At 40.0% G+C, this 15,406-nt stretch overlaps 1 protein-coding gene across 1 annotated transcript; it reads left to right on the top strand.

The window, feature by feature from the left end:
- The first annotated feature begins 5,203 nt into the window (after nucleotides 1-5,203).
- On the top strand, nucleotides 5,204-15,299 carry LOC119773985 (transmembrane protein 198-like). The gene is made up of 5 exons (XM_038271233.1): nucleotides 5,204-5,372; nucleotides 6,851-7,140; nucleotides 12,106-12,681; nucleotides 14,907-15,031; nucleotides 15,115-15,299. Exons 2-5 carry the CDS (start codon nucleotides 6,984-6,986, stop codon nucleotides 15,262-15,264), a joined length of 1,008 nt encoding a protein of 335 aa, XP_038127161.1. The 5' UTR covers nucleotides 5,204-5,372; nucleotides 6,851-6,983; the 3' UTR covers nucleotides 15,265-15,299.
- The last annotated feature ends 107 nt before the right edge of the window (nucleotides 15,300-15,406 follow it).

Raw genomic sequence — 15,406 nt, 5'->3', positions numbered from 1 at the left:
GTATTTCTTGTTTCCTATTCCTTTAGCGCAAACTCAGCTTGTGTAACTAGGGACCCCCCCCTCTGACTTTAATAAATAGCTAGGAGAAAGCTGAAGACCGGCAGAGTGGGTTAGAGATTTGTAAACTCCGCAGTCTCTTCCTACTCTCCTCGCGAGTAAAACTAAATTAATTGTCTCTGTGCCTTCTTTCTTTCCCTGTATGTATGATGTTTTAGATGCTTAGACCTGACATGAAGGTATATGAAGAAAGAGAACAAACCTGCCTCCCTGAAGCCTGTGAAAACAGAAACACAGCTTGAACCAGAAAGCCGTTGGATCTTTTGTCTCTTTCTTTTCCTGATTTTGGTCCAAAGTTTCTCAGTTTTCTACTGTTTCCTCTACATTAATGAGCTCAGGTAGTATTCAAGGTTAATTTCACTCACAGCTTCTACAGTCAAGAGGCTGATGACAGAGCCCATCTGAGCTATCTGAGGACAGACAATGTTTAAAGGCCTGATTTGATATAGATCCTCATAGATGGGTAAAATACAGTATAAAGGACTTCAAAGACCATGTGAGCCACAGAGGGGTGGAGAGAGAGGCAAAGCACAACAAAGACATACAGACGCAAAAGAGTTTTTAAACGTTTGTTACTGTGGCCTTTTTATTGTAATTTAAAGTGGACATCATTCATTGTGACCAAGCCATAAAAGTTAGATTGTCTGGAATATGTTGTTGATGGTGGGGTTCTTTATTTCCATTCTACTGTATAAATAAAGCAGTTAAAGATAAAAGAACTTTCTAAATCCAGAGATCTTGAGCCATGTTGGGACCTCAGACGGTTCTGCACAGCATCAACAGCACCGCGCTATTTTGTCACTGTGGCATTTACAACTAAATTCTAACTTTAACTTGTTTTATTGCTTGCAGCTGCAGTGCTGAGATGTTGGTTTTGTAGTAGCTGTAAAATAAAACCTGGAACAGTATTTGTGAACCACATTTTAGCTCCCTGAGGGTAGATGAGGGCTTTAAACTACCACAAGCTGAATTAACATCTACATCAGACATCCCCAAAGTCGGGTCTTGGAGGGCTGCTGTCCAGCAGGTTTTAGAGGTTTCCCTGCTTTAGCACAACTGATTTTAATGATTGTAGTTGAGCAAAAGCCAGTTAATCAACTATCAATGTTAATCAGCTGTGCTGGAGCAGGGAAACCTCTAAACTCTGCAGGACAGCGGTCCTCGAGCACCAACTTTGGGGATGCCTGATCTACATGGTTATTATTTTTACAGCAGTGACTGGGATGAACTTTTCTTACTGCATACAGTCCTAACTAGGGGTGAATGTTGGCATGGATGTTGCAATAGGATGCATGTCAATATACTTGGGTCAGTGTTGGGTGCTGGATCTGCTTTTCCCTCTAGGTGGAGCCATTAGGCTTTGGTCTGTTTGGAGGGCAGTTTCTGCGCACCTGCGTGCAATCAACCTCATCTTCTCCAGCATAGGAGGAGCAGTCAGCCGGATCTCCAGCGCTTGAGTGTTTAATCACTACTGGTTCTCAAAGCCCCCCTCCGAGCTAAAAAGATCTTATGAGATTCTTTCAACCTGAGCCTGTTTACTTGTGTTTTTTTGCAGGGTACCTCCCGTGTTTTTGAGAGAAGATTCGTCTGAGGAATTCACTTCCTGAACCAAATCCAAACAAAACTTCAGCCAAAAGACACTCCTGGAAAAATCTCCCTTATCCAGCAAAGTACCGCTTCTCTCTCTCTCTGCCAACTACCTGGAAAGACCTACTGGACCTCCAGCCTCCCAACCTCAGACCTCTCTGGCAGGAACAACCCCCGAATCCATTTGAGGATGATCCAGCCCCAGAGGCTCCCCCATAACAACAATAACAACATTCATTCCTTCCCTGTTTTGCTCAGTTTTAAAGGGAAAATAAACCGTTTGATTTGAAATCCTCCTTCTTCTTGTGTGTTCTCTGCACATGCATCAAAGATCTTGCTTCAAACATGAAAGTCAGAATACGATATTATCATGATATTGTGATAAATGACATTATAACACTGTATATCGCGATATTTTCCCTAGCTTTCAAAATTAAATGTATAGAGAAAAATCTGTTCCATAGTGCTTTCTGCCATAGCGACGGTGCAGAGGTAGCCCATTTTCCCTCCCTGTTTTAGGTAAAAACGCTTAAAAAAAAAAAAAAAAAAACTATTTTAGGAACTGAAAGTTAGATATTAAAGCTGCAGTGTGTAATTTTCAGCGACATCTAACGTCCAGACTGCAGACTGCAGCAACATGAACGTCTCTCCCCCCACCGCTTCTCCCCCCCAACAGTACGGCGAGCGTTACGGGACAAAATGTCTTCCACGACGTCGGAATCACCTACCTTCTCAAGTGATGAGGTTTGTTTACATAGATAATTTTACAGATAGTATTTCATTAGTCTGTGTAGGGTATAGATTTCATGTAGACTTGTGTTCGCTGGAAGAATATATATTCCCCGTTTACAGAGGCCAAGTCTTGTTTGTTGCACGGGGGTTACAAGGCGAGGAAGAGGGAGAGGAAGAGGGCAGAGAGGCCGGGGTGGGCGTGCAGCCAGGGCCAGGCGAGGGAGGGGTGCCAGCGGGGTGAGAGCAGAGGAAGAAAGGCTTGAAGATCTCCAAAGGAGCCGGAGAGAAGTAACCGAGGTATATATCCAGAAAATTATTTTACAGAAAATTACTGAATCATTACCTGTGAAACGTCAGGGACGTTGCTGAATAAGTATACCGGAGAGTAACAGCATCATCACGCAGCATGTTATTGTTTTAGACAGGTCTGAGCATCCTGTACTCCAAAAACTGCAGTGATATTAGACAATTGTGTGTGTAGGATTAATTACCTGTCCAAGAGAAAACTGGCAACTTGAGCGTCACTTTGAAAACCTTTTTCCTCCATCAGTGACTTCCATCGTGTAAATGCCGTGCCAATGTTGATCCGTGTTTTTTGTCGTTTCTTGTCACGATTGCGTTTATTCTCGTCGTGTTTCCGCTTCTTAGATGACGGGGGTTCGTTGTCCGCCGCTTTTCGTTGTGATACAGAGTAGGCATGATCCTCCATTCGTCTGATGTTTGGCCAAACAGTTTGCAAAGTCACTCACGCCTGCCGCCTTGTTCACCTTTCTTGTTACTGAGGCGCAGTATACCTGCTTCTTCTTCTTCTTTGGTTTCAGGCAGACTAAACGCTTCTCAGGCATAATACTGCCATCTACTGTTCAGTACCGTCTCAGTTAATCTCTCTCAACTTGCCGTAGTTATTTTCGAGCATAATGGGAGATCTCGCAATCGCTAGTTTGTTGCCTCTGCGCTGCCGTAGCGCAAAGATGTCTGCCTCCATGGCTGCGAGACCCGCTCCTTTGTAATTATAAATAACGAATTCTAAGGCAACGCAAATATTATGGTTAAAAGGCTGAGCTCATAGGTGATGATAAATAACATAGTTATGTATAATATATTAAATTTCTGACTTTATATCCCTGTAATTATTACACACTGTAGCTTTAAATAGGGCAGCTGAAAATCATATAGTTTGAAATCATATATTACCAAATCTAATTTTTCCCACACATCATAAGTATCCAATTATTGGTTGTGAGGTTTCATCGGGAAAACAACTAAAGATCGAACAATGCAAAAAGAATAATCTAAAAACCAAAATCTAAGAAATTGTCAGGGCTTGTAAAGCTCAGAAAACCCCGAATTTGATTTTGCGTCCGATCCGATGGAGAATCGTGTCGGACGATGTCGTGGCGTTTAGCTCTCATTGAAAGTCAATGGGGATGATCACACCCAACACGGTTTAAGATAAAGAGGCAGCGTAGATCCGTCTGAGATAGAGCCCAGGTCTATTTTAGTCAGACTACGCAGCAATTCAGCAGCAATTTCATGGGTCTGACAGAAACACATCCGCTTTGGGGAAAATACAAAATAAAATCTGTTAATAGCACAGGGAATGTGTACATCATGTATTTACCAGGAGGGACAGACTGATGCAAAAACATTGAATAAAAAAAAAATTGAAAAGTTCCCCATGATAGGAGTTTAGGAGGACAGAAAATGGATAAAGTAGTGATCCTCTTTGAGCCTCACGGAAAAAATTATCAGGACAGAGCAGGTCAACGCAGCGTATCTATTTTATCTCTTTATGAAAAAAATAAAGAAAAACTTAGATAAACTTATTTGCTTTAGACGTAGATCTCATTATTTCATAATCTGTCCAAGTCAAACGTGAGAACACATTTTATCTATATTGTGTCGTTCTATACAATCCTGTATGTGTCACGTTTTGGTTGTGGTTCAGAGGACCCAAATGCAGAGGCAGAGAGGATGAGGTAATTTCTTGTAGTTTAAATGCAAACAATAATAACAAAATCCAAAAATCCAACTAAAAATGCAACACAGACCAGAACTTTGGAGACATCAGCGGAAAACACGCACAAGGAGCCAGGGAGAGACGAGGTGAGCAGAGAACAGCGACGACAAGGAACCAACGAGGAGTGACAGCAGAGGGAGAAAATACAGCTGACTGAGACAAAGGCAGGGCTAACGAGCTGATGAGGAGCAGGTGAGAGGAGACAACGAGGGAGGCAAGGGGAAAGGAACACACACAAGAGGGCAACAGGGGAAAACTACAGAAAACTGAGAACTAACATAAATCTAGAAACTACAACAAAATAGGAATTAAAGCAATAAAACTGGGAAACATGGAGCAAAGTAAAGGACAACAGAACCAAAACCATGACACTATGTAAACAGGATGCTAATATCCAAAGGCTCATATACTATATAAAGATTATTATCATATTTGTAAAAAGCTTTTTTGTTGTAGTTTTTTTTACTTTTTGAATTTCTTAGTATTTGTCTCATTGTCGGTGGAAATGTACATGATATTATTAGTTCATTCTGAGTGTGATCTGTTCTCTGTTTTTATAATAACAACACCAACAATCAAAGTGTAACCTATTTAATGTTTTTTCCTGTATAGGTTTTCTTGTGTTAAAATGATTTAATCAGATTAAATTCCGAGGTTGAAACCTGATTTCTTTATTTGATTAAAAAGGCTTATTGGGTGAATTCCAGGTAATAAAGAGAAGGTTATAGAGCTTCTGCAGGGTTATTGGTTGAACTCCCTCACTTGGCCTTGGAGGCAGCGTCACTCTAACGCTGGGGGCAGATGGCCTCCCTCTCAGGCAGCAGCTGTTTACCGGCTGGACGCTGAGTCTCACTCAGCTCTCAGCAGGAAACCACCCAGTCAACTCCTGACTGCTCGCTCCCTGGTAACAGGAATAGGATCCTAGTTTCTCTCTGATGTTTCCACAGTTAATCCATCAGGATGTGAATCATTGCAGGTAGGCCATGAAAATATATTTCTATTTGCATATTCGCAAAAGTATTCACCTGTTGCATGTTGTTGGTGTTTCTGCATGAACTTTTTAAAGTATATTTTACAAAGACATTAACAATGAGCATTCTTGTTGATATCCTTTAATGTTTAGTCTTAAAGAGAGAAAATGTCTCCATCTGAAAGTGTTCTGGTGCTTTAATCTAATCTGAGAATGACTCACCTGCTAAAGCTCCTCTAATTGCATTTGCTGACTGCAGGATCGGCCTTAACAGCTTATTTTGTCTTTACAGAAAGCTAATGCTCACTGCAGCTAAACTGGAAAATAATGTAATCTCAATAAGTCATTTTTTTCTTAATATAAGTGCCTTTTTTCTTGAATTGAGGAGGTAAGTGTGAAACTTTGCCAATGGAACAATTTATATTTAAAATAAAATAAAAAAAACACTTGCATTGTCTCATTATAAGTGGATATGATCTAATTATCTTATTTTAGGAGTAGAAATCCTCATCTTATTTATCAACTCAAATTATGGGTAAATAAACTTAATTTAAGAAACCTTGACTTATTTCTAGATAGTTTTTGCAGTGTAGAGTCATGCTATCAGCTGCACATGAATTAAATGTCTAAAAAGTTTTTTTTAAATATGAGAAGGTAGCCTGAACACTACAAAAACAATCAAGAAATAAGTAAAAATGTCTGAAATTAAATGTATTTAGCCCTAATTTGAGCAGGTAAATGAAATCATTAGCCAATGGAATGAGTATTTTTACTCTTAAAATAAGATAATTAGATATAATGCAATAGTTTTTTTCTTTTTCTTTTTTTTAAATGTAAATTATCTTGTTTGATTGCCAAAGTGTCTCACTTACTTCCTCAGTTTAAGACAAAAAGCACTTTAAGAAAAAATGACTTATTGAGATTGACATTTTTGGCAATGAAGTAATAAAAAGAAGAGGCCGAGTGCTTCAGCAGTTCACTCTTTTATTTAATTTAGTTTTTTTTATTTAACACTGAATTAATTCTGGTACAGCCTTTCTGAATGAGTAAAGGAGCTTCTCTACCGAACGTCGTTACTGTTATGTAGGGAGAATGTCTATCCTGTTACTTTTATTGCCGTGTAGGTGTTTGTTTCCTTCACATTGTTCAGCAAGCAGAGCACCAAACCATCTGCTCAGAACAATGCATCGGGAAAACGGTGGCGTGAAGCCAGCAGGTCGTTTCCTCAGCTGCATCTGCTTCTTGAACAAAACAGACAAACTTGGAAGGGAAGCTGAGTTTTGCTTTCCGGAATGCTCCATTCGGACATGGGAAAAGGCAATGCCAGGCTTTAATTCCTCCTCAGCAGTTTCATGCTCACTAACAGAGTTTTTCAGTTTTTTTCAATGCAGGAAGTTTAAAAACAATCCAAGAAATGTATTTTTGAGTTTTCCTCCTTACAGTCGTGATAAAAAGCTAAAAAAAGAGTCTCTTTGGTTTTGCAGGTGCACATCAGGAAACAGTTGAATGACTCTGGAGCTTCCTCTGTTCATCCAGAACGCTCCAGCTTCCCTCCTTCAATGAACAAAGCAAATTCATGTTCAAAGCAGGAGTGCAGCTCAGAAGCAAACCCCCCCGATGATGGCTGTGTCTTCCCTCTATGTCACAGAGGAACCCGGAGCTAACCTCTCTGAAGCGGATCTCTGTGCTCTGAAGAACAATGTTCAATACGAAGTCAACCCGTCTGTTGTGTGCTCGGTTTGCCTTTCATTCGGCCTCATCTACTGCTTTTTTGGTACGTCTCCACACTGACATTAAATGCAAGAATGACGGAGTCACATAACAGCAGAAGCTGCTATAAATGTTTCATTAGCCCACCTGGTGGCTTCAGTGGCCTGTGGCAGGTGTCTGCAGGTTACCAGGGGTTTAGAGTGGATAAGCCCAAAGCTGGAAGAGACAGATGGGTTTCTAAATTTCGTACAGACAGTGTTCATGAGATACCACCTGTTGCCGTGGATGAAATCCCACTGATGTCATAGCGCTGAAGCTGAGAGCAGCTCATCCAGTTTTTAATGGGGATTTTCTATTTAATGTGCATGCAGAGTAATGTGAAACAAACATTTCCTTCTCTGGTTTCACTCAGAGGAGATGTGAGGAGAAGTTCAGGGTCTGTGAACCCTGACAGTAGGTGAGACACATGCAGCCAAAGTGTGGCCTCTTTAAAATCAAACTAATATAATTTATCAGGGTATTTCAAGTGAGCTGATTGGTTCATTTCATTAAACTCTTCACTGCAAAAATATAAAATCTAAATAAGTCATTTCTTCTTAAAATAAGGGAATTTTTTCTTGAATTAAGGATTTAAGTGAGACACTTTGCCAACAGAACAAGACAATTTACACTTAAAATAAGAAAAAACAATTGCATTGTCTTATTTCAAGTGCATTTTATCTAGATACCTTATTTTAAGAGTAAAAATACTAATTCTATTAGCAAATCATCTTATTTACCTGCTCAAATTAAGGGTAAATACCCTTAATTTGAGACATTTTTACTCATTTGGAGATCATCTTTGCAGTGTTGTCAAGCACAGGCAGTAAACAGAGAAAGTGTTTGTTATATAAAAGCGTCGCTGCTCCTTTCCGCAAGAAGGAATGAATGTGCAACTTATAAATAAAACAACCTAAATATTTTTTTGTTATTTTTGCGTATGGAGAGATAAACAAAAAGATATAGAGCAAAAGTATGTTAAGGAAAGCTCTGTGATTCCTGTTAAAAAAGGTTCATTCAAAATGTTGAATTGAAAAATCTTCCTGGATGGGAAGCGAAATGTCGTCAAAAGTGAAGTGGATTGTTTTGACCTTTTTTTGGACTGACTATGATTCGGATGACTGAGAATCCTCACCAATATGTCGAGCGTCGCAGTTAGATAAACTGGTTTGGAAAACATTAGTTCTGACACACAAAATATAGGAACTCCAGCTTAATTAAAAAAACAAAAAAAACTTATTTACAAAATAACAATTTTAGAATAGTAAAATTTATTTTCAGTTTAACTTGAATATAAGTTTTTTTTCCACTAGGGACTAAAAGATAAGGGAAAAAAAGCAATACATAAAACTGTGAGAAGCTTCAAAGTTGATAATTCATGTTCTGCAGGCGGCTCAGGATATCTAAAGGATGCAGAGATGGCAAAGTACTCACTTTCCGTACTTGAGTAAAAGTACAGATACTTGTGTTAAAAAATACTCTGGTAAAAGTGGAAGTACTGATTAAACTTCTTTACTCAAGTAAAAGTAACAAAGTACAGGCTTATAAATTTACTTAAAGTATAAAAGTAAAAGTAGAAACCACTTTTTTCATGCCGTTACCTACATTTTAAATGGATGTCTGCCAATAGGACTAGATCTCCGTTGTGTTCATTTTCAATCATCTCGTCATCCATGCCACTATGCTAACGCCACCGCCACCAAGCTGCAATGATTTGCCGCCAATGAATACCGCCGAATCTGTCGATTCATCTTGTAGTGGTGCGTCAAATGCAACGTAGATTCCCATCCAATTAGATTGAATTTGGTATTGATGACGTGAAAAATAATAACGGTAACTCCATTGAAATGATTCAAAACTAAAGTAACGAGACAATTTTTTAAAATGTAAGGAGTAGAAAGTACAAATATTTGTGTAAAAATGTAAGGAGTAGAAGTAAAAAGTCGCCATAAAAATAAGTAGTAAAGTAAAGTAAAAATATCAGAAAAATCTACTTGAGTACAGAAACAAAGTATTTGTACTTCGTTACTTCCCATCTCTGAAAGGATGAAATAACTAACAATCATTTTATTCTTTTCTGATCCCCAAAGGCTGCAGTGATCAGCTTAGACATGAAGCCGTTATGGGAAAAAATGCTTGGATCAGAGGCCAAAGTTTCCTATTTATAAATCCAAAGGAAAAAAAACTGGCATTGTGATTTAAACACAAAGCAACTGGATGGAAACCCAGAAATCGGAGGACATCAATAAGTCCAACTTGGAGTTATTGTGAGATTCATTCCTCCACCCTGATGTAAAGGAACAACAGGTGTATGGAGCTGGAAAACAGGACATTTAAGGACAAAGATCGGTTAAAAATAAATATAGAAAAAATAAATCTGTGGTTTAAAGCGTTGAACATTTACTAATGAATTACAATCTGTAAATATGATTTCTATAGAATAAAAGTCATCTCAGTAACACATTCAATCTTAAGAGACACAATAGACAACAGAAACGCTTTCAGTGGAACCGCTGCGATTGATTAGAGACGCTGCGATCAGCTGCGGCCGCCAAGAAGAGCCGCACCGCGGAGCAAACATGCTGCTTCCACCTGCAGGGGAACCTGGAGGTAAAAAACTTAACTTAAAAAATTTACCTCTGCAGTGCAAAAAATTTAAATATAAGTAATTATTTTCTTGAATTAAGAAGTTAACTGATATACTTAGCCTATGGAATAAAGCAATTTACATTTAAAATGAGAAAAACAGCAGTCTCTTATTTCAAGTGCATAATATTTAATTATGTTATTTCAAGAGTAAAAATGTCATGATTGGTTTAGAGATAAACCCACATGCAGAACACCACTGAGACTTGGTAAAAGGTTTAACAGAGTTTATTAAAGTTTCACACAAACAAGACAAGATTCAGGTTCTGGTCTGGGCAGGATTCTCTGGCGTCTGCAGAGACGGATAGTTGGTTAGCTGGGTATGCAGGTAAGTTAAATGGGTTTTCAGATATTTCAGTGGATACCTTGAAGAGGTCCAGGTTTGTCCTGAGAGAGGGAACCGGTTGGGTCCAGAGACTGTTGGTTCAGCAGAGTGCTTAGGCAGCAGCAGCGTCTTACTTCTGACTTCCAGTGAACTGACTTTGGTTGAAGTGTTTAGCTCTTTCCCAAGAGCAGCAGGTGGATTCCAGAATGTAGTCTTCAGGTTTGGCTCTCTAGGGCAGGCAGATTCAGGTTAAGCTCATCCAGAGCTTCTCTCAAGAGATTGGTTTCCTAGGAGCGAGAAGACAGAGGCAATTAGAATAAGGTTTCTCTAGGAAGATAACTATTAGTAAATTCAGAGGCTCAGGTTCGCTAACCAAACTTGGCTAACACTGCGGCGTCGAAGGAAGGTCTGGCAGCTGCTTATAAAGGCCGGTCTCCTGATGAGCTGATGAGCCTCAGCTGTGCTGGAGGGCTCCAGCCCAGGAGGATCCACGGCGCACTCTGCTGGAGAAGGTGGAGAATCTCCAGATCCCAACGAAAAATGTTCATTCCATTGGCAGATAATCTTATTTACCTGCTCAAATTAAGGGTAAATACACTTAATTTAAGATGTTTTTGCAGTGTGCATTTAGTCCGTCCCCTTGGGGAGCCGTGGGCTGCCATTGTGCGGCGCCCGGGGTACTTGCAACCTTTTCAGAGCACAAGCGCTCAAACGACCACGCCAACACTCCCCTACAAAGTGGATTCAGTCGAGTTTACAAATAAAAGACTACATTAACCAGGTTTTTGTAATAAAATCATGTTCATACCGTTAACCAACAGCAGAAATAGATATGGACATTAAATCGGAAGAGTAACTTAAAAAACTAAATATTTGAACTCATTAACCTATGATGGAGAGAAAATAGATGTGGTGATTAAACAAGGATCAGGCATGCAGGACACTGGTAGGTTCAGTTAAATAAACACTTTGCTTTTTTAACTCTTCATTATTTAAATTGGCTCCTCTGCAGCGGCGGCTCCTCAGTGGCGCCTACACGCAGCTTCCACACCCAAAGGAACCAAGGGGGAGGGCTGAAAGCTTATTCTCCATAATATAAATTAATTTATGCCTATGCTTGTGTTGTGATCAAAATAGATAAAACTATGGTTTTATAAAGGGGGCCCACAGGGGCCAGTGCCCCATAGAACTGTTCTTGCCCTCTGTTATGGCCCCTCTACTGAACACATAACACTAAATGAATTTCCTATGGTGATATGTGCTGACAGAAGAGACTGTAGCTGACTGATCCCGTGGTCCACGTTAATCTTTGTTGTTTCAACAAAACTTCTTTTCACTGTAGACAAGCCATGATCTGCTTATCTGTTCTCCATTTTTCATTTGGATGAAATAATAGCTGCATGAATCATGACAGCAGACAAGATAGAGGAGAGCAGGAGGCGGGGTTACCAATCTACTTGCTCTGGAGAGCAGAGTTCGCTGCTTTTAGATGTTGTCTCCAAAGTCTCCAGTAGCAGAAAAAAGTCTCTAGATTTGGCGCTAGGAGCTTTTTAGAAATCAAAGTGCTAGAGGGGTCTGAAAAGTAGCTAAATATAGCGACTAAAGCGCTAAGTTGGCAACACTGCTCTTTGCATGGTTTGTTTTCAAATGGTTTGCTGCTGTCTGTTTGGACCTTTCTGAACATGTGCAGCAAATGGACTGATCCAATATGGTGGACACTGAAGGGGGGGGGGGGGGGGGCTGAGACACACTTAATATTATCAGCGTTCTGATGGCATTTTAATCAAAAACATAATTAATGTGAACAAATAAGGAATAGTTGTGTCAACCATAATTGGAAATAGAGTGTTATGGGGCCCTCAGGAACTTTAGCCCTAGTATTGCTTAATGGTAAATCCCTGCTTGGCCCTTTGTGCTCAAAATAATGAACGTAGCTTCAGTAAGATTTTAATATGAAGTTAATATCGACAGCTGCAGCCTGATCAGGACACTGACTTGTTTGTCTGTTTTTTTTCCCAGGCTACCGCTGTTTCAAGATGGTCATGTTCTTCTCAGGGTTTATGTTTGCATCATCAGCTGTGCTCCTGTTTTACCACAATGAGCCGGAATTTACCAGTCAGCTGAGAGAGGACACCAAGGCGGGCATCAGCCTGGGAGTCGGGGTGCTGTTTGGGCTGTTCACCATGCTGGTTTCCACGTTGGGTCTCATCCTCAGTGGCCTGCAGCTTGGATGCCTCCTCTCCCTCCCCTTGCTCGTCGTTGTTGCACAGTTTCACAGCCTGGCTCCAGTGTGGGTTCCTCTCTGCGCCACGCTGGCTGCCAGCATCACCGCCGCTGTCTTCACTCTGCAGTGGCAGAGGTTGTTCAGCATTTTCTACTCCTCTGTGTTCGGCGCTACGACCGTGATGCTGTGCGTGGACTACATGGTGGGGGCGTTTGTGCTGCCTCACCAAGTGTACTACATATTTAGTCAAGTGGCTCCAAGAAAATTCTGCTGGTTTAACTGGGCCATTACTGGGATCTGTCCTGTTCTGAGCATCATAGGTGTGCTGGTGCAGTGGTGGTTTACAGCAAGAAGAGTTTCACACACTGAAGGTGAGTTTTGTTCAGTCTGTACTAAATAAGTTCACAACTTGAACTTTTTCATATTGTGTCACAATATGATATCTGAGATAAGCCAATGAAATATAAGCAAAATATGCACTTTGCACAACATTGCTTGTAAGATATAAGGAAAAAATCATATGTGCAAACATTTTCACTTCCAGAGGTCAGAGAGAGGGGAAGAAGTGGGGGTACCATCCTGGACAGGTTGCCTGCGTACGACAGAGGATTAGGGCCAGGCTAACCTCTCAAAACCCACCGTGTCGCAGGCGACCCGTTTTATAGCGTTTAAATCTAATTACTTAGAATGCATGAAAATTACAGTGCTAAAATGTTTACCAATATAGACATGTTGGAAAGCTTAGATTCTCCACAATTCAACCACCAAGTTCACTTTATGGACACGGCGAGCTAGCCTCGTGAGACCATCCTGATCTCGCGAGCTTTCAAGGTTTCACTCGCAGATCAGTCTGGAGACTCTCCGTTGGGTTGAGGTGTGACACAACGAGAAGTGCGACAGTTCAGTCTAAAGAACATGGCGGCCTCAGCCGATAAAACTAGCGTTAGCGTGGCTATCGAGCAAGTTTTATCGGAATTACAGAGTATGTCTTCACTGAAAGAAGAGCAAAACACTGCTCTGGAGGCTTTTCTCAGAGGAAAAGATGTTTTTGCTCTTCTCCCCACTGGTTTCGGCAAGAGTTTGATCTATCAATTGGCTCCTCTTCGTCGTCGCTCTGTTAGTACGTCATCTGCTTTGCTGATCTGATTGGTTTATTTGGCCCGTCTATCACCAACATAGGCCAATCAGCTAACCAGTATTTTGCGCCAAAGCACAATTAACACAGATGTAGCAGCATGTCAAAATGTAAACATGACAAAGCAGCCACAACAAGCAAGCATGACTTTATTACTGCTGTTCAAAAAAGACCTATTATTTTCTAGGATAAAAAAACTTTGAGTCATGTTTGTACTGATGCAGCTTGGGCTGTGTTCTACTCACCCGATTTTGTACATATTCTGTATATATTCAGAAACTAGAAGGTATTAGCTTTCAAATGTATCACACATGTAATTTGGGCTTTCAGTTCCTAAGTTATTTGCTTTTCCATTTGGGTATGCAAAATAGGTGAGGATTTCCAAAAATGAGGTGGATGCTAAGAGGCAAGAGATTATTAACATTTTTATATGAGAATAAAGTCATAACATTATGAGGATAATGTTGTAACATTATAAAGTTGTAATAATGGAAAATAATGTAGCAGTATTACAAGAATAAACTTGTACATTTTTTAGAATAAAGTTAAAAAAATTACAAGAATGAAGTCGTCATCATCAGCCGTTTCAAAGAGAAAGCTCATATTTCCATTTTTCTGGAACAGATACCAAAGTATAACTTTACAAGATGGTCAACATTCCTCGTTTTAGGAAAGACGGTGCTTCTAGTAAGAGTTGGCATAAAAAACAACTTTATTCTCGTAATATTAAGACTTTATTCTTATAATATTACAACTTTATAATGATAGAGCATCATTCTGATAATATTCTGACTTTATTCTCGTATTAATAAAAAAAATCTCTAGCCTGGCTGTTATACTCTGTCCTACTAGTGTAACAACGAACAAACACTAAAAAATAATAAGGAACAGTAATTCATTATTTTAGATAAAAAGAACTCAAAATAGTAACATTAAGAAATTCTAAGCAATGGTTTTAGTGGGAATGTGGAGAATATTCTACAATGTCTGGTTTACTATTTGACACCCAGTGCAATAACTATACATATATATATATATATACATAAAAATGTCCAAAAAAAAACAACTGTCATATGTGGACATATGACAGCATCCCCCCCCCAACACCACATCAAAATATTGAAGATATATGTCCAACAGATTGAAACGGTCGCCTGAAGATCATCATTTTACTAAATTAGGTGCTTTTCTTACCAGCATTTTAAAGTTCTGGTTTACGGACCTCTTCACAGGACATGCTCTCCCAAAAGCTGATGCTGTTGATTGGTTGACATTGAAATTGAGGTAGAAAGAGGCGGAGCTTTTCAAACATCTTGTTTTTGTCTATGGCCAGTGCTCCACAGCTTTTAAGTTGAAGATAAAAAAAGAGAAAAAGTTCAAAGTTTAAATGCTTTACAAGACACCATCCGAAACATTTGGCATCTTTTGATCTGAAATATTTATTTCAACTCTGCTTCCCAGATTCACAGAAAAAACTGACCAAACATGAAAGGAAGCAAAAAAGTAAAGAAAGGAGAAGACCCAAAACCTGCCGTCAGCGCAAGCCTCCCCCCTTGAAGCGATACGCTGGTGATGTCCTCGCACCGGTAAGTTACCAAAAAAGGAAAAATGCATAAACGTCCTGATTCTGTTTCATTTACAGCAATCCCCTCTGCTTTCCGCCTTCCAGAGTTACCTCCACAGACTCCAGGAGCGTCAGATGGGAACAGGCTCCTCCACCAGCAGCGTCAGCACAATCACACACACTTTGATTGACTTTAACTTTGAGACGGGCTCCATGGTGCCCCTCACTGCTGCCTCACCAATCTTCACAGTCTGAACATTCAGGACCAACCAGCTGAAGGATCATCTCTGGAGAAGCAACAAAAGCTGCAGAAATATCAGCTGCCAGCCTTATCGGATGATTATTTAACCGATGCATCGTTCCTCAGCCTCTTAATAGTCCTTGGAGAGTTTAATTC

The sequence above is a fragment of the Cyprinodon tularosa genome, unplaced genomic scaffold (genome assembly GCF_016077235.1).
Source record: "Cyprinodon tularosa strain WSP-4 unplaced genomic scaffold, ASM1607723v1 ctg796, whole genome shotgun sequence".
Classification (NCBI taxonomy): Eukaryota; Metazoa; Chordata; class Actinopteri; order Cyprinodontiformes; family Cyprinodontidae; genus Cyprinodon; species Cyprinodon tularosa.
This window is presented reverse-complemented; position numbering and strand designations above follow the sequence as displayed.